This window comes from Eublepharis macularius, chromosome 2, assembly GCF_028583425.1.
Source record: "Eublepharis macularius isolate TG4126 chromosome 2, MPM_Emac_v1.0, whole genome shotgun sequence".
NCBI lineage: Eukaryota > Metazoa > Chordata > Lepidosauria > Squamata > Eublepharidae > Eublepharis > Eublepharis macularius.
In genome coordinates, this window is record NC_072791.1 from 32,962,697 (window position 1) to 32,987,924 (window position 25,228).

General features: G+C 41.9%; 1 protein-coding gene across 1 annotated transcript in view; it reads left to right on the forward strand.

The window, feature by feature from the left end:
• Positions 1-16,893, forward strand: part of CATSPERB (cation channel sperm associated auxiliary subunit beta) — a 56,457-nt gene extending 39,564 nt beyond the window's left edge. Inside the window, exons 15-19 of the mRNA XM_054972625.1 lie at positions 5,242-5,568; positions 8,876-9,015; positions 11,177-11,287; positions 14,358-14,468; positions 16,831-16,893. Of these exons, the coding sequence (XP_054828600.1) occupies positions 5,242-5,568; positions 8,876-9,015; positions 11,177-11,287; positions 14,358-14,468; positions 16,831-16,893 (752 nt within the window). The remainder of the gene's footprint in view (positions 1-5,241; positions 5,569-8,875; positions 9,016-11,176; positions 11,288-14,357; positions 14,469-16,830) is intronic.
• Positions 16,894-25,228: the final 8,335 nt, after the last annotated feature.

Below are 25,228 nucleotides of genomic sequence, written 5' to 3' on the forward strand. Positions count from 1 at the left end.
TACCTGTGGTAATGTGATAACCATTCATAGTCCCTATTCAGTCCCAGCTTGACAGAGTCAAATTTGCATATGAATTCCAGTTCAGCAGCCTCCCGTTGGATTTTGTTTTTGAAAGGTTTCTGTTGAACTACAGCGACCTTTAAGTCTTTGATGGAATGTCCTGGTAGATTGAAGTGTTCTCCCACTGGTTTCTGGACGTTTCCATTTCTAATGTCAGATTTGTGTCCATTTATTCTTTTGCGTAGAGGTTGGCTGGTTTGTCCAATGTACAGAGCAGAAGGACATTGTTGGCACATGAGGGCATATATCAGATTGGAGGATGAGCAGCTGTAAGAGCCAGAGACAGTGTAGTTGATGCCATTGGGTCCTGTAATTGTATTCCCTGGGTAGATATAGGGGCAGAGCTGGCATCTGGGTCTGTTGCAGGGCCTGGTACCTGTGCTGGTGACTCTGCTGGCTGATTCATGGTTGTGAGTGAGAAGTCGTTTGAGGTTGGGGGGCTGTCTGTAGGCAAGGAAAGGTCTTCCACCCAGGGCTTCTGAGAGAGAGGTATCATTTTCCAGGATGGGTTGTAGCTCACTGATGATACGTTGGATGGGTTTGAGCTGGGAGCTATAGGTGACAACCAGTGGTGTTCTGTTGTTAGTTCCTTTAGATTTGTCCTGGAGTAGGCTGTTTCTGGGTACTAGTCTGGCCCTGTTGATTTGTTTCTTCACTTCATTTGGTGGGTACTGTAGTCCCAAAAATGCTTGTTGTAAATCTCTTAAGTGTGAGTCTCGGTCGAGAGCATTGGAGCAGATACGATTGTAATGTAAGGCTTGGCTGTAGACAATAGACCGAGTGGTATGTTTAGGGTGGTAGCTGGAGGCATGTAGATATGAGTATCGGTCTGTTGGTTTCCGGTATAAGGTGGTATTTATTCGTCCATTATGTAGTTGTACAGTGGTGTCCAGGAAGTGTACCTGTTGTGTAGAGTGGTCCAGGCTTAGGTTGATAGTAGGGTGAAAGTTATTGAAGTCTTGATGAAATCTCTCAAGATCTTCCTTCCCATGGGTCCAAATGATGAAGATGTCATCCAGGAATCTTAAGTATAGTAGTGGTTCCAGTGGATGGGAGCTGAGGAAGCGTTGTTCCAAGTCCGCCATGAATATGTTAGCATATTGTGGTGCCATACGTGTGCCCATGGCTGTGCCATTAATCTGTAGATATAAGTTGTCACCAAATTCGAAGTAATTGTGAGTGAGTACGAAGTGACAAAGTTCAGTGGCGAGGTGTGCTGTGGTTTTGTCCAGGATAATATTCCGTATGGCTTGCAGTCCATCCGCATGTGGGATATTGGTGTATAAAGCCTCCACATCCATGGTTGCTAGGATGGTGTCATCAGGTAGGTTGTCAATGGACTGTATTTTCCTGAGGAAGTCAGTGGTGTCCCGTAAATAGCTGGGTGTGCTGGTGGCATAGGGCCTGAGGATAGAGTCCATGTATCCTGAGACTCCTACCGTGGTAGTGTCTCTTCCTGAGACAATGGGGCGTCCTGTGTTACCCGGTTTATGGATTTTGGGTAGTAGGTAGAATTTTCCTGGCCGTGGTTCCTGGGGTGTGTCCATATGGATGCATTCTTGTATGTCCACGGGAAGAGTCTTCAATATTTTATTGAGTTCTCTTTTATATTGCTCCGTAGGATCAGCAGGTAGTATTTTATAGAATGTTGTGTTGGAGAGTTGTCTTTCTGCTTCCTGTATATAATTCTGTTTGTCCATGATGACCACTGCTCCACCTTTGTCGGCTTCCTTGATTACGATGCCAGAATTGTTTTGGAGGCTGTTTATGGCATCTCTTTCTGCATGGCTGAGGTTCTGCTTTAGGTGTTGTTGTTTGTCAATTATTTCAGCCTGGGTGCGTCGACGGAAGCATTCAATGTAAAAGTCCAATGAAGAGTTCCGGCCCTCAGGGGGTGTCCATGTGGAATTCTTTTTTCTGGAGTTTTGTAACGATTGTGTATTGCTGGGTTGGGAGAGTGATGGTTGCTGTGATGGTGTCTGTTCAGTGCTTTGTTCCTCATTTTGTTCAGCAGAGTAGTTGAAGAATTCTTTCAGTCTTAGGCGTCTGAAATAGGCCTCCAGGTCTCCACAAAGTTGTATGGTTTGTGTGGGCCTAGCTGGGCAAAAAGATAGACCACGTGAGAGGACAGATTCCTCTGCCGGGGTCAGTTTATGACTGGTGCTACACCTCTGAAGATGCCAGCCACAGCTGCTGGCGAAACGTCAGGAACTACAATGCCAAGACCACGGCAATACAGCCCGGAAAACCCACAACAACCATCGTTCTCTGGCCGTGAAAGCCTTTGACAATACATTTGTTCTGTCTTAAGCGCAGGCTGGATTCCTCTAATCTTTGAAGTACTCACTCAAGCATCGAAAGATGTTGTTTATCGTCTGAGCCAGTGATAAGGATATCATCAATTCTAACCACTATCCCAGGAATCTCCTTCAATAAATGTTCCTTAGCTCTCTGAAATATGCCTGGGGCTGAAGAAATGCCACAGGGTAGTTGGTTGTATTGGTACAAGCCTTTATGAGTATTTATTGTGGTGAATTTCTTGCAGTCCTCTTCCAGTTCGATTTGTTGGTAGGCTTGGGACATGTCCAACTTGCTAAAATGTTGACCTCCTCCCAACACATTCAGTAGGTCCTTGGTACATGGAATTGGGTAGTTGTCTCATTTTGAGGCTTGATTTACTGTAACTTTATAGTCCCCACAAATGTGAATGGTTTTATCTGGCTTGGCTACAGGGACTATGAGAGTTGCTCACTCTGAAAACTGCACAGGAGAGATGATGCCTTCCTTCTCCGGCCTGTCCAGTTCCACCTCAATGTTGTCCCGAATAGCATATGGAACAGGCCTAGCTTTATAATATTTTGGCTGAGTCCCCTCCTTTATATATATATCCTTGCTTTAACACTTTTTAAGGTCTCCAGTCCTTCTTGGAACACTGCTGAATGAGCACTCAGGACTTTTTGTACTGCTGGTATTCCCTTCAAGTCCAGTTGATATATTTCTTCCCAGTCTAATCTCAGTTATTTTAACCAGTTCCTGCCCAGTAAATTTAGTCTATCACCCTTTATTACTATGGCCTGTAAATCCCACCATTGCCCTTAATAATTCACAGGGATCCACACTGACCCTACTACTGGAATATTTTCTCCAGTGTATGTCTACAATTTTACTTTTGCATTTTCCAAGGCCTTGGAGCCTGTTTTACTCTGTTGACAAGTATTTTCATTAATCATGGTTACTGAAGCTCCTGTATCTATCTCCATGCATACAGGTTCATTATTCAGTTCCATAGTGACTGTATACGGTTCCACGCTTTTTGCCTTTACATTGTATGGGCATGGCCTTCTTCCCTTTCTTCCTCTTCCAAATAGCAAGCTTCCACCTTCTTTCCTTTGTCTTTTGGAGGATGTGTGTGTGTGTCTCTCAGCCTTCTTGCACTCTCTGATAACCGCCTCTACATTTTCTGGCTAAATGTCCCACTTTTAAGCATTTATGGCACTGAAATCCTTTATGTCAACAAACTAAGGCCGAATGTCTTCCTCCACACCTGAAACATCCCTCTAGGACTGGAGTCATTTGCTTCTGGCTTTGGATTTTATTTAAGGGGTTCACCTGAATGTCTGCTGTCTAGATGTAAATCCTCAACATTTTTCACTGCTGCCTCCATGGCTGTCGCCACTGCCAGTTCTACAGTTTTGGCCAAAGTCAGGTTCCCTTCTGACAATAACTTCCTTTGAATGTTTTCATCTTGCACTCCACACACAAATATATCTCTTAACATATCCTCCAAAACATTTCCAAATGAGCAGCGTCCTGTAAGTTTTTAAAGCTCTGCTATATAGTCTAATATAGATTATCCTTCTTTCCTCATTTGATTATGGAATTTAAAATGTTCCACAATGACATTAGATTTAGGAGTATAATGTTCAGTCAAAACTTTTTGCAAATCTGTTAAACTTTTGTCTCCAGGCTTCTCAGGATGCTGTAGGCCTCGCAAGAATGCATAGGTTTTGCTGCCACAAACCCTGAGAAATACAGTTTTCTGCTTAGCTGCCTCTGTGATCTCATTTGCCTGAAAATAATGACCCAGTTTTTCAATGTGTTGCTGCCAATCCTCCTCTTCTAGATTAAATTCCCCAATTTTTCCATACAAGGCCATGCTTAGAATCCCACCTCATAGCCAATTTTGTAATCACTGTTTTCTCCTGAATGGAGCTGCTGAATGTAACACTGCTTTCTTCTCAACCAATAAGGAACTAACATAGAAAAGGAAAGTAAGTAAGAGAACAGTCTAGGGGTGGAGTTTTCCTCCATCCCATTATCAGGTTCTAGTGAACTCTTTACTATCCATTTTACTACAGTATTTATTCTATGACATTGTTTATGGAAATGTCCTTGATATTGTATGGAAATGTCCTTGATACGAATTGTACTAATCTCACACTGTGTAATCAGCCTTGAGTCTCAGTGAGAAAGGCGAACTATAAATGACATAAAATTAATTAATTAAATAATGGCTTCTCAGGATGAAGCGATTACCTGGAAACTGCAGCACCAGAGGATCCGATTCCTCACTGATTTGAGGATCAGAAGGCAAGAGAGATTCGGTGTGATCTTCAAGACACAAGTGGCCTCTCTTACTCACAGATGTGCAGAATATCACAGACAATGAGAACATCCAACAACATTTAAGGGGCTTTTAACCAAAGCTTCTGATGCCCAAATTCCCTGTCCACCAGCATCCAGGACTGATTGTGATACTAGTTGGAGTTCTTTTCAGCTGTGGTCCAGGAAGTATAAACTACATCTGAACACTGTGGACAAACTTGTTCACCTCCACGGGCAGAGAATGATTGAGTGTTCCAATCCCAGCCAGGCTTGGCTCAGACCAGTCAATAGCCATTCTGCATGTCTCAGTGGCAGGCCTTCAGTAACTTTGCTTTCGTCACTAAAGGCAAGCTGTCAGCAGAAAACAAGAAAGTTACTCCCAAGGGTGGTCCATCCCCACCTCTCTAACAAGCACGTCCTTAATTGAAGGATATCCTAATATTTTATCTGATCTGTTGTCTAAACAGAATGTAAAATCAATGTATTTTTAGGAAGTAGAAAAAATACATATTCATATCGATCTCAAATTTTGACACATTAAAATAATGTTCTAATATGAATGTTGTTGTTTTGTAGATTCTAACATATTTCAAGTATCCGACATTGAGAAAACTGTCGTGATTCCAGGATTCAGCAGTTTCCTTATTACTGACGTTGTGGATGATCTCACTGCTTTAGCTGATGCCACTATGCCTTACCGAGTGCCTATAAATATTGTCTTTATAAGCAGGCAGTGGTTCTTGTACGACTTTGGCACTACAAATGGAAGAAAATGGAGGGTTATTGTTGACAGATGTAGATACACAATACAGCAGCTTGATGATCTACCCGTCCATGCTATTAAATACTTGGATCTTGGCTCAAAGATGAATTTTTCCTTCAGAGTAACACCAGTTAATGTAGGTGAGGCATTTGAGATTGTACATTTACTTATACAGATTTTTGCAGCTCTCAAACAACATATAGAATAAGAGATACAAAAAAGACAGGTAGACATGTCATTTAAGTGAGAGCTTCCGGTTACTTGATAATAGTGACCTCTTTCTAAATATAATTAAAAGGCAACCCAAGAAAACCCATCCTTCATATCGTGCGGCGATCACTTACATGCAGCCATACTTCCACTAAGACTATAGAGCAAAGAATAAACTTTAGATTTCTTCCTTTCCACATGGTTCCTTGGAACCCAGGATTAGGGTATGTCCCAGATGGAGCCTATATGAGATGCCTCTGGGAAGTTTATCATTTCACAAATTAAGCACTGATGTGAAATCAAATACCATTCAAATCTGTCTTCTTCACAAAGCTGAGGCAGGTTACATGCTTCTTCACCATATTAGTTTACAAACTGATCAGAAAGTCATCAGTTCCTTCCGCCAAAAACTTGCCCTGCCAATAAAACTTGCTAGATGGCCCTAGACAATCTACTGTTGCAATACAGGAAAAATAACATTGGTTTGCAGCAGATATTGTATGTCAAGAGCCCTCATACATCAGACTAAGAGTCCGTCTAGTCCAGTGTTCTGTTTAAGGAAGGCTATAAGCAGAGTACAAAGACAACAGCTTTCCTCTGCTGCTCTCCTCACCCCGCGACTGGTGTTCAGTGGTAAATCACCTCCAAACATGGAAGTTCCATTTTGCCAACATGGCTCATAATAGTGATAACATTTTATCTGCCATTTTAAAAAAAATCTAAATGCTGTTATTAATAACACATATTTATACACTGCTTTTGAATGTTATCAAGCTATTTTACATCTCGGTCCCTGGGCAGGGAGCTCACTTCTAACCAGTAGTCTCTAGTCACCAGGAATTCCCATTGATGAGGCTGCACTTCTGTGCTCCCTGCTTCACTGCACCCCTAGCATTTATTTCTTTTGTTTATAACCCAGCTCTCTCCCAATGGGAACCTGAAGTGGCTCACATTATTCTCCTGTCATATGTATGATATCTTGATTCAGCCCTCAGCATTGCTCTTTTAAATGAGTAGCCCTTTTCTAGTACTATGAAATTTTGATTGCCATCTTTCAAGTATCACCTAGCTGGAGTAACCTAGCATGCTCTAATCAGAATTTGCATTCTTTTTGAAATGGGTAGAAGAGAAGATTTCCCAATTAGGGCTTTCACTTTCCCACTCCAGGTGGGGAAATCCCCACAGGCACTCAGTGGGGTTATGTGAGGGAGAGGGAATAGTCACGCAATGCTATTTCCAGCTGAAAAACTGTGATGTCTAGGAATTGCTCTAGGAATCCCCCCAAACTCTCTGGTTTTACAATAGAGTTACGAGGCAATCCTAGAGTGTCCTGCAACAAAGTGATGTCACTTGCTAGAAATGACATTTCAGTATTGCACAGTGCCATTCTTGCATGTCTCTCTCCCTGCCATCCTCCTGATGTCCCGCTGCATGGAGGGCAATCTAAACTCCTCTCTGTCTGGAGATCAGGGGGCGGGGCCACCGGCCATGTGACCATTTTCACCAAGGGTGATTTAAACTTAAAAAAAAATTAATTTAAATTTAATTTAATTTATTGGATTTATACTCCGCCCTCCCCACATCAGCGGGCTCAGGGCGGATACTCCCCCCTTGTTCCAGCTGACCCAAAGTGACATTGTGCAGTTCTGAGTTCCATCACAGAGTTCCACCATCTCTTTTCCCAGAAAAAAAGCCCTGGTAAGGAATATAAAGTTTATATATCAAGAGAGTTGGATGGTTAAGCCTTTGAGAGGCTCTATTGAGGAGGTGTATTGGAGGTGCTGACATTTGAGTTTAATATATTTTGTTTGAATGCAACTTTTTGTTTTAAGGGTTGGTGGTTGTTCAGAGTGAGAGACTAAGCTGGGACAATTAAAAACTGCCATTGGCTGTCTAGTCTTGGTGAGAGTGAGCCTAGAGCAAAGACTGACGGAAGCAAAGATTGTAGAAAATTCAATGAAAATGTTGACACAGTGTGGTGAAAAAGGCAAACACCATCCACCACACCACACAATTATTAGGAAAGAGACTGGAAAATAAAACAGCCAGTATTGCAATGCTCTTGTATAAAGCTATGATGTGGCTTCATTTGGGATACTGTGTGCAGTTCTGGTCACTATATCTCAAAAATGATATTGCAGCACTGGAAAAAGTACAAAGGAGGGAAATCAAAATGATCAGGGGTTGAGGATACATTCCTATGAGGAAAGTTTGGAGAGTCTGGGACTTTTCATTCTAGAAAAAAGAAGGCTAAGGAGAACCATGATCAAGGTTTATAACATTAAACATAGGGTAGAATTAGTGGGGAAAGGGAGCTTTTTCTCCCTGCCCCAGAATCTTAGAACTTGGAGGCACCCAATGAAATTCTTGGGCCAGAAAGGCTGATGATCTCTGGGACAAGCCCCTCCCCTCTGGGATCAAAATCAGCTGACTGACCCTGCCTTCGATGACGAGGTACTATATGCCAGAAGTAAGGACTGCCTCACTCCTAGGATCACTGGAGAAACTTCTTTTCTCAACAAGCAATTAAACTGAGCAATTCTTTGCCAGTGGAGATAGTGATGGCCTCAAGTACAGATAGCTTTAAACGGGGGTTATACAGATTCATAAAGGAGAGGTCTATCAGTGGCTACTAGCCATGGAGACTGAACAGAGCCTCCCTATTGAGAGGAAGCAAACCTCTGACTACCAGTGCTTGGGAGGCAGCAGTAGGGGAGGGCCTCAGCCTCTGTGCCCTGTTTGTCTTCCCGGGCAACTGGTTGGCCACTGTGTGAAGCCGGATGCTGGGCTAGATGGACCACTGGTCTCATCCAGCAGGCTCTTCTTATGTTCTTCTGCTGTTATGTGCTTCTGACTAACCTTTTGGCAATCATGCATGGGCATGTTGGGTGTGGGCTTTGGGGTTTTTTTGTTTTGTTTTGTTTGCATGTCTGATTCTTTCTAACTGGAGAGGGGGAAGAGCTCTGATTAGTATTATAACAAGCAGTGGGAAATTTTGCAATGGGAGAAGCACATCCCAGATGAAGGGAAGTAGAAGGATGTCAGATAGTTACAATCTATCCCTCTGTCAAAATGCCCAAGAATTTTTATTCTTCCTGGAATCTCAGAGAAGGATCTTGACCCACCGCCACCTCCTTCTTTTCCTTCTTCTTCTGCTTCCTTTCCTTTGGTTTCCTACAGAAGGGAACACTGGGGTTTTTTAGTATTACCTTCAGTGTTTTTCTTCTCCCTCTACAGCTTTTCAAGTGTTTCAGATGGACCTAATGGAAGTCATAGTGGGAAGACCCTCTCTACTGGATGTAATCACAGAAGACTACTGGGATGACACTGATAGTTATATATTGAAAATAATGGTCCAGAGCAAATTTTTTGAGCAGGTAATTGACAAACAGCATTGCTCAGGGTGTATTCATAAAACACAAATGCGTTTAATATGCACCCAAAATCTTACCAGGCTGTTTTCCCTAGTAAATCTTTACTGTTTACACTACACTACTTGAGAGTAACTTTCATTGGTTGGGCATTATACTCTAAAATCTCTTGAAAGCAATGGAGTGTTGCATTAGTCATGACTAACTTGTAATGGTGGTGCAGAGTGCCCTCAAAGTCAAAGTTGACTTATAGTGACCCCTAGTGGGGTTTTCAGGTCAAGAGACAACAGAGGTGATTTGCCATTGCCTGCCTCTGCAACCGTGGTCTTCTTTGGAGATCTCCCATCCAATTACTAACCAAGGTCAACCCTACTTAGCTTCTGAGATCTGATGAGATCAGGCTCACCTGGGCTATCCAGGTCAGGGCTTACTGGAGTAATAGCAATTAAAATATCCTGATGGGAGACACATTTATCAAATAAGAATTCCTGATCCATTTTTGTTAAAGACAGAGCCTGGAACCATTCCCAAAAGACACTCTGTAGGCAGACCAAATGTTATGGCATTATTTTATCTGCCATGCATTCATGGAAAGATCTTATGGTGGGAAATCAATGATTCATTGATGTTGTATTACATTGGAGAAATATTAATTTCTGTTTTTTTAAACATCTCTAGGGTAAGTCATCCATTGCTGTGTTTGTCTCACAAGCATCCCTTGTTTGCGATGTCACAACTCTTATATTAACACTGAAAAGCTCCTGCTCATATCTTAAAGTAATGCACTATACCCTGCCTGTTCAACTCCCTGCTTCAGACTGGCTATCACATATACCCAGTGCCTCAAAACATTTAAAGAGTTTACCGGTAAGTATCCAAACCCTTTTTATTTAAATCTCCTTCCTGATCTTTCCTTAAGGCTCTGGCCAGGGTTAAGGCAAGATATGTCCCACTTTGCTGCAAAGCTATAGGATAGATGTTTCCAAAGACTTGTTCACAAGGACATTAGAGCGAGTCTATCTATTATGCAGCCAAAGAGAAAAAATGGTGCTGGGGGAATCAGCGAACCTCTTCACTTCTGTTCTACACTTTTTAATTAGTAAATTTATATCCTGATCTTCTGCCTGTAAAGACACCCATAGAGCACACCAGTCCATAATATCACATAAACAGGAGAGCATAAAATGACTAAATCCGTTCCAAAATAAAAGCAACACAATCATTCATTCATAAATGTTGAAAGCTTTGTTTTTTTTAAGCACAGCAATTTAAAATCCTGAGTCCTATGATCCTCAAAAGCTCAATGGAACATTTAAAGCCCTTTCTTGAAGTAGAGGAAGTTCCATTATTTCATCACTGGAAAGTCCCTGTTCCTCCTGACCATCAACCTAGTCTCAGAATGAAGCTTAATACTCAGTTGATGCTAATGTGTCACAGGCACAAGAAAGCATTTGTGTAGTAGTGGTGGGAGATGGCCGACAGTTGTGAATGTGCCAGAAAAGCAGCAGGACTTTCTAAAGTAAGGGACTCTGTGTGTTTAACATCAACAGCAGAGGTTGCTTTTGGGCATCTTAGGGTGCTAGTTTAGTGCTAACAATGCAGGCTCCAGGGTGTTAAAGCACATGTATAGATTCTGATTGAGAAAAACAGAACCACGCCCTGAACCCTCTTTCTGGAGGTGAATGGTTCCATTCTGTGTGGAATACTGCCTTATTCACTAAATTAACATATCTAGATTTTTTAAAATTTCACTGTTCAGATGAATTTATTGAGAGTTGGGCATTGTTTATAATATTTTGGAATAATAAGTGTTTATGAGATATTCTAATGCTTTGTTTCTTTTTGTAGCCAAGAGTATGGAAAGTTGTGTTATATGTGCTGCATTATATTTTGTGTTTGTAATGTGTTTTACATATTGAAAATCTAATAAATTTAAGACAGGATAATAAAATCCTAGTGAAATCTAGAATGTCCATTGTACCAATCCTACTGTGTAATCTGTGTAATCTATTCAATCTCTAGAATCTCGTGCACAATTTTTAAAATCTATGACACACATTCAGATTTATTTCAAGTAATATCTCTGTAATCAGTGGGACTAGTGATGAGCTAAAGGGTAGGCCTGGTGAGATGGTGCTGAATTGCTATCTGTTGTCTTTCCATACAGGTGAACTACAGGCCACCATCTATATTGGGAATTGCCGTTCCACTCACAGAAAACTTTTACAATGCTGACCCTGCAAAACCTAGAATGAGAGATTATTTTCAGGGATCAAAAGTAAGTCTTGGCAGCTATATCTCACAGAACTTTTGAAAACATGTGTTTCTTAAATTGCTGTCCATTTTCTATAGTTTACTAGGTGAGTAGCCATGTTGGTCTGCAGTACAACAGAAGTATTTTAGTCCAGTGGCTCTTAGAGTCTCTCTACATGAGACATCTACATGGGGACGCTCAGGTGTAGGAAGATGCAGTGTTAACTGGGAAGCATAGTTTAAAAAGACAGAGCCAAAGGCTCTGTCAATTTCACTTCTCTACAAAAGGATAGTTTTAAAAGACAGCTGGTGGAGATTGCTCTTCAGAGGGTTTGTTAATTTCACCTCCCTGAAGGCTCTGTAAATTTTACTTCTCCTTTGGGAAGGTGAAAATGAAATTAACAAACCCTTTGAGGAGCGATCTCCACTGGCTCTGTCTTTATAAACTACCCTCATGTAGAGAGGTTAAACTACACTTCCTGGCTAAAGTTGTGTCTCCCTGCACTTGAGCTTCCCCGTGTAAGATGCCTCATGCAAAGAGACTCACAGAGACCAACAAGATTTTCAGAGTGTAAACTTTCGAGAGTCAGAGCGCCCTTTTTCAGAAACGAGTAGAAGTGGAGATCCCTGAACCATTATATACCAGCCAAAGGTGGGTGGGGTGTTATAAGGGAGGGCATTAGGATGTAAAGGTACAATGCAGCTTGATTAGAGCAGAAACTAGCCTTTGTAGTGAGATAAGAATCCTAAGTCTCTGATCAGCCCTCCTCAAGGGGGTGGGGGTCTATTGCTCTGAATTTGTGAATGAACTCCTTTTCAGCCATCTCACTTTATAATCTCCCCTTGAAGTTTCTGTGTTTGAGGACAGCCACTTTTAGGTCAGCAATGGAATGTCCTGGAAGATTAAAATGTTCTCCCATTGGTTTTTGAGTATTGTGATTTCTGATGTCAGATTTATGTCCATTTATTCTTCAGTCAAACTGCATTGTACATCCTGATGCCCTCCCTTGTAGCTTTCCACCTCAACTTTGGCTGGCATATAAAGACTCAGGGATCTCCTAGTCATGTCTGAAGAAGGGAGCTCTGACTCTCGAAAGCTTACACTCTGAAAATCTTGTTGGTCTCTAAAATGCCACTGGACTAAAATCCTACTGTAGTTTTCTATCTCTATATGATTAATTTAAACAAATCTATACAATAAAAATGTTGAATAGTGAAAAGGTTTGTGTTTCACCTGCCAGATTAAGTTTCTGTGCAAACCCCAAATCGGTGCACATTCTCTATCCATGGAATAGTAGATCAGGATCAGGTAATGTTTTGGTGCAATTGTGTAACCACTTCACCACACAGTCAGGGTAAAGAGAGGAATAACACAAGACTGATCTGACCTATAAGGCCAGCTGAAAGTATCAGTGGTCCATGTTTCAGGATTGATGAGTCTCTGTGCATGAGACATCTTACACAAGAATGCTGAAGTGTAGGGAGACACAATGCTAGCTAGGAAGCATAGTTTAAAAAGACAGAGCCTATGGCTCTAATTAATTTCCTCTTCATCTCTCGGAAGGCTCTGTCAATTTCACCTCCCCTTTGGGGAGGCAAAGAGGAAATTAATAAACCCTCTGAGGAGCAATCTTTGCTGGCTCTGTAGAGAAGTGAAATTGATAGAGCCTTTGGCTCTATTTTTTTAATCTACACTTCCCAGCTAACATTGCATCTCTCTACACTTGAGCATTCTCATGTAAGATGTCTTGCGTAGAGAGACTCTTAGGCTGGGCAGGACTAGGGGTAGCTCCTAGCAGCAGTGGATGTTTTGTCAACAATTTAAGTCTTCAGTTAAAGTAAAGCAGCACTACTGAGGGGCAAACTAGACAAAACTTCAAGTCTGTGATTAGGATCTTCTGCACTTTTAAAAAAGGTAATTAGTGGTTCCTCCAAAGATGTAGGTCTACATGGGGGATGGGAGTCAGTTCAAGCCACTTCAGAAGGCAATTTAAAATAATGAAAGAGGCATGGGAGGAAAGATTTAAATACCTTCTGTGATGGCCTAAGAGGGGGGGGGGGGCTATCTTCAGGCAAGGTTTTGAGGAAGGTGCTGGCAACCCCCAAAACCAGGGGGAAAAGGTTTTTTTAAAAACTGCCACTAAACATGATTGTGATTTTCCACAAACTGTGCAGAGCTGAATTATTCAGGAGGACTTTTTTTACTCAGGTAATAGAGGTGTGCTATAAGAAATGGGTCAGAGAGATCCTTGGACAGGGACTGTAGTCTATATTACTGAGTATTGCCAGTTGATGTAGATATGCTCTTACTGGGTAGTTTCCACGTTGTTATATATGTCATGTATATTTCTTTTGCTTTGTTTCAGCAATGGTTCTCTGTATTCATGCTCTTTTTCATATTTCTGCAAGCCATACCCTATAGTATTGTTCATTGAAAGCCCCAGCCCTTGATTGTATTGACTCGCACTGTGTAATCTGCTTTGAGTCTCAGTGAAAAACGTGGACTATAAATAATGTAAATAAATAAATTCAACAATACTTTTTGGAGCAGACAGGACCTTGGACAGCAGCCCATTTGTGGTATCATGAGGGAAAAATAAAAGAAGTGGCCCAAGATGGAAAATGAACAGAGTTTATTTGGATTTAAAAGTTAGAAAGGATGTTTTAACAGCAATAGAACTCTTTATCTAAACCCCTTCCTATTTTATGACGTGCTCAGGAATCCTGTCCACTCAGGAATCCCTCAGGTATCTCATCCTATCCAGGTTTCCTTTCGTTTCTCATTTATGTGAGCACTTCTGTTATGCTTTCTCCTCAATGAACAGCGAAAGTAGTTCTATATTCCACTCTGTTTTCACACTTCTGACTTCCATAGATCTATTACCTACTCAAACCACTTTCTATTAAATTTGGGTGCAAAGGACTCTTGCCAACATACCCCTAAGATTTTCATTGGTAAAGAGGTAATGTCTGCTAGTTAGACCACACTATTCAAAGCTAAATAGATAGCTACATTGTTTAGTCATTTTTCAGGTTCAGCATTTTGGAATGATGGGAGAAAATGAAATTCACTTGGTTTGCATATCTTTCTGCAGTCTTCTGGAACTTATAAGCAGTGTGCTAACAAGAAAAGTCGGTCTGAATGTGGTTGTACAGATAACATGAAGCTGTCATTTTTTGTTGCCTTTTCAGACTGCAAGGAAAAGGTAAGAATCACTTGCCATGATATTAGAAATGGTTTTGTACTGGAATTAAGGTGGGTATGATGCTCTGGACAGTGCTTACAACTATACTCATGCAATCACACATATATAGATGACAGTTCATCATCTGCACTCCTTCAGTACTTCCATGATGCTCTTTCCCTTGTCCCCAGCTGTGATGGACAGGCGGCTATCCTGCCTCTGAAAAGTAAAACAGCCACTGAGCTGTTTCACTTCAGCATATGAGAGTGCTGCTCCAACATCCGGTCACTTTTGGGGGGGCGTGGAATGTTGGAGGGAAATTCAGCAGCAGTTCAGTGCAGGTCTGCCTCACTGAGAGAGCAGACAATATCAAGGGCAGTGCTACCTGGCAGTGTGGCACAGTGGTTTAGTTTTACCTCTGGGAAAGGACACAGCACCGTGTCTCTGGGGATGAGCAGACCTGGTACACTTTAGTCTGACTCATGGGAACAGGCAGGCTGGCATGTGTGGAATCCTGTGTGTGAGAGGATCCAACCTGGGGGTTAGGCACCAACAGCCTGTTTGTAACCACAGGCATTAAAAAGGAATTTAAATCACAACCTGAAGCCTTAACTAGCTCGAGTATCTCAGCCAGGTTTCTCCTTTGAATGTTGGAAGATCTGGGCCACCTATTTAGTCTCCTGAATAAGGTCTCAGGGATCACTAAAGCAGGAGGTTTTTGAAAATAACAAGGAAGACTGAGTTATGTACACATTGTTCTTAATGTTATTTGTTATTTTCAAAATTCTCCTGCTTCAATGATCTCTGAGTCCTTATTCACCAGGAAGCTTACTTCACAGCAGAGAACCCAAAGCCCTTACACTCCCTACCATAAGAATATCTAGCAACTGAGGGGAAGTATGACAAAAGCCAGAGATTCAATATGGCTCAGAAGCACCACCTAAAATGTTGGGGATCTTAGTCCCCTGGGGCTTTCATGAGAATAACACTTGATCCTCCATTCCACATTGGTACTACCTGGCCAACTTAATCATTTTTTGACAAAGGGCAATCGGTTTGGGCCAGATTCCCTTTTTTAAATAGAAGTGCAGAGGCATTAAAGTTGCAGGGCCATCTCATAATAATTCTTTGATTGGTAGCAATAGTCTCTGACATCAGAGATGGAGCTTTGCTCGGGATTGGTTAGATCCTCTAATTAATCTCACCAAGGAGCCTGGCTTAGGTCAACCTCCATTGCCCATAAATATCTGGGAGGTCTGGACTTTTCTCTCATCCCAGCTTTGGAACCTCTGAAGACCCCAAGACCCCTGGGCCAGGGTTAAGGACTCCTCCACTATCTTGGTACTGCAAGAAACTTTGTACATGCACTGAGGGACCTACTATCTCTTCCCTACATACCAGATCATCTGGGCACTACATAGTTTGCCATAAGGTATTTCCCAGAGTTTTCACCCTGTTATTTTGCTAGGACTGAGATGGAAGGGCACCTTCTCAACAGGTCAGTATAGATGTTCTCAGGAGGTACTTGAATGATGGCAGCTGATTACCAGGGGGGTTCCCAGCAAGGAAAGTCACTTTTCTCCTCTTCCTTTAAAAAAAATTTTTTTTATTAGTATTAAGCAAATAAAATAACATTTAACAATAGTATTATAGCTATAACAACAATAAAAGAAATTTTCCACATTACATCTGAAGATTGATTTAACAAATAGATGAATGGCATATTTTTTTAAAAAAATATTACTTATTATACAGATCATTGGTTATTTTTCCAAAGTAAATTTCTATGTTTCCTTAAGTGTTAACCATACCATAGGCCAATCTTTTAACCTTTTTACTCTTTTAAATTTACTTTAACCACTTAACTTGTAACTATTTTATTCAGATGTTTATTAATTGGATTATAATACTAATTATATACTTCCTAAGCCACCTACCCAACCCCTCCCTAACCCTCACTACCCCTATGCATAACAATAAACTTTGCATCTTGATTGATAATTAAAGTATATAATCTTAATATATTAATATCTATTAGCTATACGTATAGCTCTACTGAATTAGTGTGTTACTTAACACACTAATTTTGGGTACACTACTTAAACCCCCCCCCCAAACAGGTAGAGCTATAAAACATGGGGAGCTATGCTGAGAAGACTGTTACCTCCCTTCCCCCAATCCTTCATTTGTATTAAGGCAATCACTGGGTATTACAACGAACTATATGTATATAAGATATATGCTTAAATTTCTTCCTAAAGTTCTTGCTGGCATAAAAGGGAACATCAAATATGTCTGATAGGGATCTTGCTTCCTTTCTGTGGTGAAAGCAGATCAACTGATTTCCTTTTCTGATTGAATTTCTTCATTTCTCTTTCCATAGGAATTTCCCAGCTCAATAGAATTTAAAAGGTCCATTCCTGTGTCTGTGTCTGTAGCAACATAATGCTTTCCACGATATATCACCAAAAGCTTAGTGTAGTTTAGCCATTTATAGCGAGTGTTGGTCTTTCGTAGCGCTTCTGTTATAGGCTTTAATTCTTTTCTTTTAGCAAGAGCTTCTTTTGGGAGATCCACAAATACGTAGACTGGCATGCCTTCATATGGTATTGATCCTTTTAGTCTAGCTTCTTCCAATATTTTCCTTCTTATGCTTTGATTTGGTATTTCAATAATAACGTCTCTTGGAATCATTTTACTTTTAGCTTGTAATACTTTGCCAACTCAGTAAGCATTAGTTATGAGCGGAGCTGTTTCATTTTCCAGCTTAAAATATTTTGCAAGCCACTTTGAAAGGAACATTGTGAGATCTTCATTATGGGTACTTGATGCATCAAGCCCCTTTAACTTAAGGCAATTTTTCCTGGCTGCAACCTCGAGTTTAAGGATTCTTTCCTGTTGAATTTCAATTGTTCTTTGCATTTACAATTACATCCTTCTGAGACTGCAAACTAGAGTCTAAAGCTTTCTCAGCTTTTTGCTTAACAGTTTGCAAGTCAAGCCTTATTTCAGCAAGCTGTTTAGTTATCGGGTTGAATAGATTAGTTATATGCAGAGTAATGTCTTGTCTCAGTTTTGTTAGCTGCGGGCTTAAAGCTATTTCATTTTGATTTACCTTTTCTGTGGCGTCGTTAAAAAGATCGTCCACCATTTTGGAAGTTTCTTCCCTGCTGCCGTCTGCTAGCACCAGCTCTTTAACAGTCGAGAAAAACGTCTGTAGATTCTTTGCCACTTTGGAGTTGTTTTTTCTCTCTCTTTGTGATGGCTTGTGCATATTCTTTTCAATCTTGTTTCGTTGTGTGCTATTTAATGAAGGTTGAGGAGTCAGGAGGGACGGAGCTCTCTCAGCACGCGTCTGGCCATGAAGGTACCCTCGCCATGCCCCCCCCCCACTTTTCTCCTCTTCCAAACCATACCAGAAGGGTTTACATTTCAAAATAAACCAAGTTCCTCGAAATTATAGGAGCCTGTGTGAGTTCCCTCAATTGGAAGAAAAGGCCTATTATGCCAGCCTCTTCTGTGCCACATTGTACTTTTGCTGCATTTACTGCCTCACTGTAGACAGGCCCATGTATGGTACAGGAGCGGCTAAAGAGAGTGCCCTGTAGTTATCTAACAACACGGTTATGTAGTATAACTGCTAGCTGGCCAGTATTGCAATCAGCTGATCTTCTATCAAAGGAGTGGGTCTCCTAATAATTACAAATGTTCTCCTAACAGTTGAGGACGTCTCAAGTGCTTTGAATGAGATATCAACTAGTATTTGGACACGGCAATGCAGGGAGAGAACAGAAAAGCAGCAAAAGTAGTTTGCAGTTTGAATTGAGAATCTTTCTTGCTAGAGCAGGGCTGTCACCTTGTGGTGACTTTATAGATTGCTGTCTTGGGATCTGCTGCCTGCCCAATGCCTGTTCACTTCTACCATGTTGTGTTTGATATTTGTAAATGAAGCCAGTTTTAGGCACAGAGTAGAACTTCTATGCTCTTACAACCAGGGAAACTAATTCTGCAATGGTAGCTCTGCATCTTCTCAGTGCTTAGGGAGGTGGCCCTAGAATTTTTCATTGCTTAGAGAGGTGGGGAAGGTATAAGCCATGCTGTTCTCCCAGTGGTCAAATCCAGCCAGCTGTGTGACTGAAGACAGTGGATAGACACACAGACGCCCACTTCACATGGTGCTAGGACATGTTTCCCATCTGTTCAGTGGATGGTACAACCTTTGACCCATCTCTAATAACAGAATCAGGTAGCTGCAAAAGGATTGCATCAGACCAGATGAGAAACCTGTTTAGTGGAACAAACCTGAATTGTGCCATACCTGACACTGAAGTAGTCTCATTTAAATCCATGCAATTGGGAAGATGTACCTGTACCATGTTTTCTCTTAATATCTTTTTTTTTATAAAATTTTTATTAGTGAGTGGTAAAACAAAGAAAATTTTGCAGATTTGACACAAATAATCCCATTTTACCCCTTGCTCTATCCCCCACCCTTTTCCTCCCCCCTCCCTATTGACTTCCAACAGCTTTCCAACCCCTAACCCTTCTTATTACTTAAATCTATTTCATTTATATTTCCCTACCAACTTTAATTCGTAATATCTCTTATTCTAAGCACATTCTTATTTTTTACATAACCTCTATCAAACCTACTATCAATATAGTATATCTCAAATCAATATAACATACTAATATAATATAATATATAGCAAGGATCGCCCTATCTCTTACTTTAAACTTATTCTATTTCTTTTCTTTTAAACATATACTCCATCAAATACACTATCAATATAGTATATATCACAATAATATATTATATATATGTTGTATGCTATGCCACATTTTCTCTTAATATCAACTATTTGTATGTAACTTCTCTTTAGGCAATTCGGATGAAATATCCAGTCTCAAAACTTCCCCTCAGTTTCACTGTCGAGAATGAGGATGGATCTGTAAATTTGTCATCTCCTTATTTTGTCACGATAACAGAAGTCAACAACAGAACAAACTGGGAGGTTTCAGGTAGGGAAGGAAGAAGACAATTAATTGATCTGAACCTCTGCTCCTTTCGCCTTCAGTGTGTAAAGCATGAGAGCTGCCTAGCAGAAAGAAAGATGTCCATGGCCCCTAACAGGGTTGCCAGGTCCCCTGCGGGCCAAACCGGAGGATGGAGCTAGTGGGGGCAGCAGGTGTTTACCTAAGGAAGCCAGAACGATATTCTGCCTTGCAATTTAATGTTCTGTCAATTTAGAGCACCTGTATGTCCTCAGCTTTTTATGGCTCTCCCTTGGAAAACTCTGGCCAGGGTGTGTAGTGCTGGCTGAGCCTGGCCCAGCTGTACAATGAGAAACCTACAAGGAGTTGTGGGGGAGACTTCACTTTCCCGTGTATCTCTTCACCACCCTATTTCCTCTTTTCCTTCTCCTGGCAGCACCCATTTCCTCACCTTTCCTCTCTTTCCCACTGACCAACCAACTTTCCTTTTATCTACCCCCTCCTCAACTATATTTGTTATTTATTTCATTTATATCTCACTGTTCAGCACAATAGGGAACCAGAGGAGTGGGTACACCATTCTCTTCTGCTCCAATTTATCCTCACAACAGCCCTGTGAGGTGTGACTGGCCCAAAATCACTCAGTGAGGTTCCACAGCAGAGTGGGGATTTGAACTTGGGTGTTGCAAGTCTTAGTCCAGAACTCTAACCACTACACCACACTAGGATTGCCAGCTCCTGGTGGGCAAATTCCTGGAGTTTGGGGGGGGGGTGGAGCCAGGAGAGGGTGGGGTTTGGGAAGGGAGGGACTTCAGCTGGATATAATGCCATAGAGTCCACCTTCCAAGGCAACCATTTTCTCCAGGAGAACTGATCTCTGTCACCTGGAGATGTTGTAATTCCAAGAAATCTCCAGCTACCACCTGGAGGCTGGCAACCCTACACCACACTTTGTTGGGTGGCTGCTATTGAACAGCTGAGCCTGGGTGTAGGTTTGCCATCTTCATAGTAGGGCCTAGAGAGCTCCTGGAAGTACAACTGATCTCCAGAGTACAAAGATCAGTTCCTCTGGAGAACATGGATTCTTTGGGTTGTGGACTCTACAGCATTATGCTCTGCTGAGGTCCCTCTCTGGATTTTGCCTTCCCCAGGTTGCATCCCCAAATATCCAGGAATTTCCCAACACAGAGATGGTAACCCTGTCTGGGTGATCCATGCAAATCATAGGTTTTCCAGTTGCTGATGGTGCTCACAGGCCTGGCTCCAATGATTCCTCCTTCAAAAGCCATAAAAAAGCCCTCCAGAAAAGACCCCACCCTTCCCCCTGCATTTTCCTGACAGAAACCAAGGCTTTAATATTGTTGCGGTCGCCTAGCAACAGTTCCTTAAAACCTCACACATTCCTTTTATCATTTTGGAGAGTTTAAAAAAACTCATGTGTTTTGTTTTAGATTTCAGATTTTTCTGCAAGCCTGGTGCTTTTCCAGGTTTGTTGAAAGATCTGTCTTCTCACCTCAGTCCCCTGATTTAAGTATCCACAGATGGGGCCATGGTGAGGATTAGATATATGGATGATGAATGTTTGTAAGGTGGGTTGTCCTTGTGTACCCAGATGTAGTGGAGGCTCACTTTGTGTTTGTGACCTGTTAAAAGTATCTGTAAGGTTTCTAAGCAAAGCAGTATTATAAATATGCTAAAACTGTGATTGTTTTTATACTTGTCTGCCTGCACAAAGTACCCTTTCATTGAGTTTATATTTTCTTTTCAACATCTTCTCAGGTATTGAGGATATTTCTGTTGCCATGTATGCTCTCTCTGTGGTTTATTTCAGATCTACAATGCACACAAAGCAAATTCATTACCTATTTCCTGTTATTATAAAGTTAGTCGTTAAGGGAAATTATACCCCAGGCTTTCAGAGGAATTAACTAGGTTTTCTCTTCCACCACTGATTTTTGGATAGAAACCTTCCTTGTGTAAGCTGAACATGCCCTGAAATTTTAAATACATGATAGATATTTCCCTGGGTAGATTCTATAAGGTTGCCAGGCCTTATCTGGCAACTGGCGGGAGATTCAGGGGTAGGGACATGGAGAGTGGCATCTTGTTTTCTGCTACACCACTTCTTGGGGAAACCCAGAAGCGACACAGTTCTAGGAACCACTGGAAAGAGTTTCCAGTGATTCCTAGAGATACCCTACCTCACTTCCAAGTTTTCCCCAGGAGTGATGTAGCAGCTTACAGGACCCTGACATTTAAAAAAAATCTCCCATCTTGATCACTGTTAACCTTGGTTAAAGCTATAGTACCCAGAATTGTAACCAAAGTGTAATATTTGTTTGCTTACACGCTTTCACTTTCATTGCAATTTATCAGCAAGGTCTAGAAATTATTGCCCTATGCAGCTCTAGTTCACAATGCCATGCCTATGCTAAAGCATATCCTTTAAAGATAGATCTTTGTGGTTAGTCCCTGTCTACTTTATAGGATTCAGTGTTCAGTGAATCTTAAGCTTTGGAAAAACATGAAAGTACCACTCAGGGATTGTTTTATCTATTTTTCAGCTACCAAGAAAACATCAAGCTTGTTAAAAATAAGAAAATATTTGGCTCATAGACTCAACAAAACGCTGTACAATCCAGAGGGTCTCACTCTAACCATATATGTAAGTTTTAGATTAAATATTTATTTTATACAAGAAAGCTTGAATACTTAAAGACCTCCAAAATTCTATCCATTCTACATTGTTCCAAGTTAAAGAATGTTATGTGGTTTCTTCCGTTGACTTGGTTGGAGTGCTGCACATGTACTGTATCACAGTTTCATATTAGGTCTAATATTTAATTAACAATATTTGGCCAGTACATCACATCGAGAATATTGAGAGAAATGAATATGAGACTTATTATTTGCCTGTCTGTGTACATTTCCTTTGGCAAGGCATCTCTGGACAGATAATCATCCATATTCCTTCCTTCCTTCCATAAATGAAATAATGTTGCAGCCTGCCTGAGAAGCATTGTAAGTATTTTAGAACTGACAACAACGGCTTCTTAAAAATTAACTCCAGTGGTTTGTGCTCTCTATCAATGGATTTTTCATCTCATATATGCTGCTTAAAAAATTCACAGGCAAACACTGTAGCTAAATGATGGCTGTTGTGGGTTTTCCGGGCTGTATTGCCGTGGTCTTGGCATTGTAGTTCCTGACGTTTCGCCAGCAGCTGTGGCTGGCATCTTCAGAGGTGTAGCACCAAAAGACAGAGATCTCTCAGTGTCACAGTGTGGAAAAGATGTAGGTCATTTGTATCTACTCAGGAGGGGTGGGGTTGAGCTGAGTCATCCTGTAAGAGTTTCCCAGGGTGTGGAATGCTAATGGCGGGAGGCTTCACTGTATCCTGAGGAGGTTCTTTTGCATATGGATTGGTACTTGAAGTGCTAATCTTCTCTGCAGGGCTATTGTCGGGGATAGAATATTTTGTTGTACTTACCCATGAAATATGTTTATCAAGTAGCCTTCTGTGCGATCAGACACTCCTCCCTTCAGTCCCACTATAAGGCCTTCTTGGTTACTAATACCTTCTTTATCTCTGGTGACAGCTCTCTATGGCACTAAGGGAGGAGATACTCCCCTTCCTCTCTATGTAGCTATCAGGATCTTGTGCACTGGGTACCCCTGGTGACCCTCCAACATTCTACCACCTTGCATCCCAGGGTCTCCCCTTGGGCTCAAACGTGGAAAGTGGGGGCATCACCTGTGCCCTTGTTTCTTTCCTGGAGGTTAATGCCTGACAGCACAGGAACTGTCTGGTCCCTGGCCTTTGCTTTTGAAGCTCGTTTATCTTCCTCCCACCCCAACTCCACCCTCTGGTTCCCACTCCAATATACTACCCACCCCTGGGGGAAAGCCTCTTGCCCCACCATTTCGAGTGTCCTGCCCTGTCCAGGGAGGCTGTGGAGCTTGCCCACTTGCAATCTGGTGCCCTGGGTTCTGTGCCCTTTCTGGCCTTTCCTGTCATGGCTGCAGCCTGGGGCAGCACAGGTCTATCACCAGCTTGCTTCCCACCTCTGGGAGCTGGAATGAGTGAGTGGGGCCCACTATGGGTATCCCAGCTGCTCTTGGGACATTGCACCACGGCCTCAGAATTTGTGGTTGGGTAGTCTGCCCACGGATCCTGGAGGCTGAGGTCATTGACCATGCCACCACGCCATCTTCAGGGCCTGCTGAGAGACACCAGCTCTCATCCTAGGTGAGTCACAAGGACACTAGCGTAAAGTCAGGAAAAAAACATTAGTAAACATTCCTTTACTCCAGGATTCCGTTCCTGAATTTTCCACAGCTGCCCCATACAGTTCCCATGTGCCACTGTACAGAGGCCCACTCAATGAACATCATTTATAGGTAAATATAGCCAAGCCATGTTTTCCTTTTCTTTCTTTCCAGCCTTTTGGGATTTTCTTAAATTTATGACTAAGTGGTACCATCTTAAGGTAATCCGATTGAAATTTGTCCCATTGATTCCTGTGAGACATAGGGATCCCAGGGCCCCCAGAGAGGATGGGGGATTCCCCATTCCCACCCTTCACCACCACCCCCATTCACCTTGCCGTTAAGGGGGGAAAGTGGGAAACAGGCCTTCCAGGGGCACTCCTGGGGCAGCGCAACAACATCACTCTAGGCCATTTGGGGCCCAAATCAGCCAGTGGTGAAGTGCGGGAGAATTCCCGGGCCCTGCACAATAATGTCACTTCCTGGGAGTGACGTCAGTGCACCACCTCAGGAGCACATGTGCACATTGTACGCACCCAGAAACAAAGAACAAGGTGAGTCCTGAGTCCCCCCCGCCCACCAGGAAGGTAAGGGGACCTGACAATCTTAGTGGAACATATTCTTGAGTGAACATGCATACGATCATAGTGCATGAAGAATGCCATTCCACAGTGGTTAATAATTAACTGGAAAAATACATCGGAACGTGATTGGCCAGTTCATATGGCTCTCTACATCTACCCAGATGTATCTCCTAAATGATTTGATTCCTTCACTAAATCAGATTGCCTATCTTGATTTTGTGAGGAGTACATTTTTAAACAGCTTGTAAGTTCTGGGGGACTTCAGCATCCGTGTCAAGATTTACTTACTCCAAGGCAACTTAGGATTTCCTGGACATCAGACAACTATGGGACAGTAACAAAACATTTTGTGTCCAACACAGAGTAACTCATACATTTAATCTGATTTTCTATAGCAGACAAACAACTGATAGTCTAGGAGAGGAGGACATTTTTAAAAATTCCTTTATCATGGGTAGATAAACAGTTGAAGGCTGTTTGGCTTCTGGTTTTTCTGCGCTTTTTCTGGGAGCACACTTTCCCATGGTAGCAAAAAGGTGCTGAAAAAACAGAAGACAAACCGCCTGGAACTGTTTTGAAAACGGAGACGTCTGGAGTCAAGAGGAAAAGCCACCAGTGATCGGTGAGTGGGCTGTCCCTTTAAGGACGTGTGGAAATGGCCTAGGTGTTTTGTTGTTTGATCTACTATGCAACAGATACATGCAGGTGATTTCCTGATAACCCTCAGGGCATTTCCTGTAAACATAGCTGCTGCATCTGTTTTGAGACCTGGTAAATCTCCACAGTGCAGAGATGACCAGGTGGTTGACACAAATGCTACATGCTCTTCTATCCAGGGTTAGATTAGCCCCTGGATTTGTAGAAATTGGGAACAATCAAAAGGGTGGGTCACATATAGAGTGAGCACATCCAATCATTGGTTAGTGTGTCCAC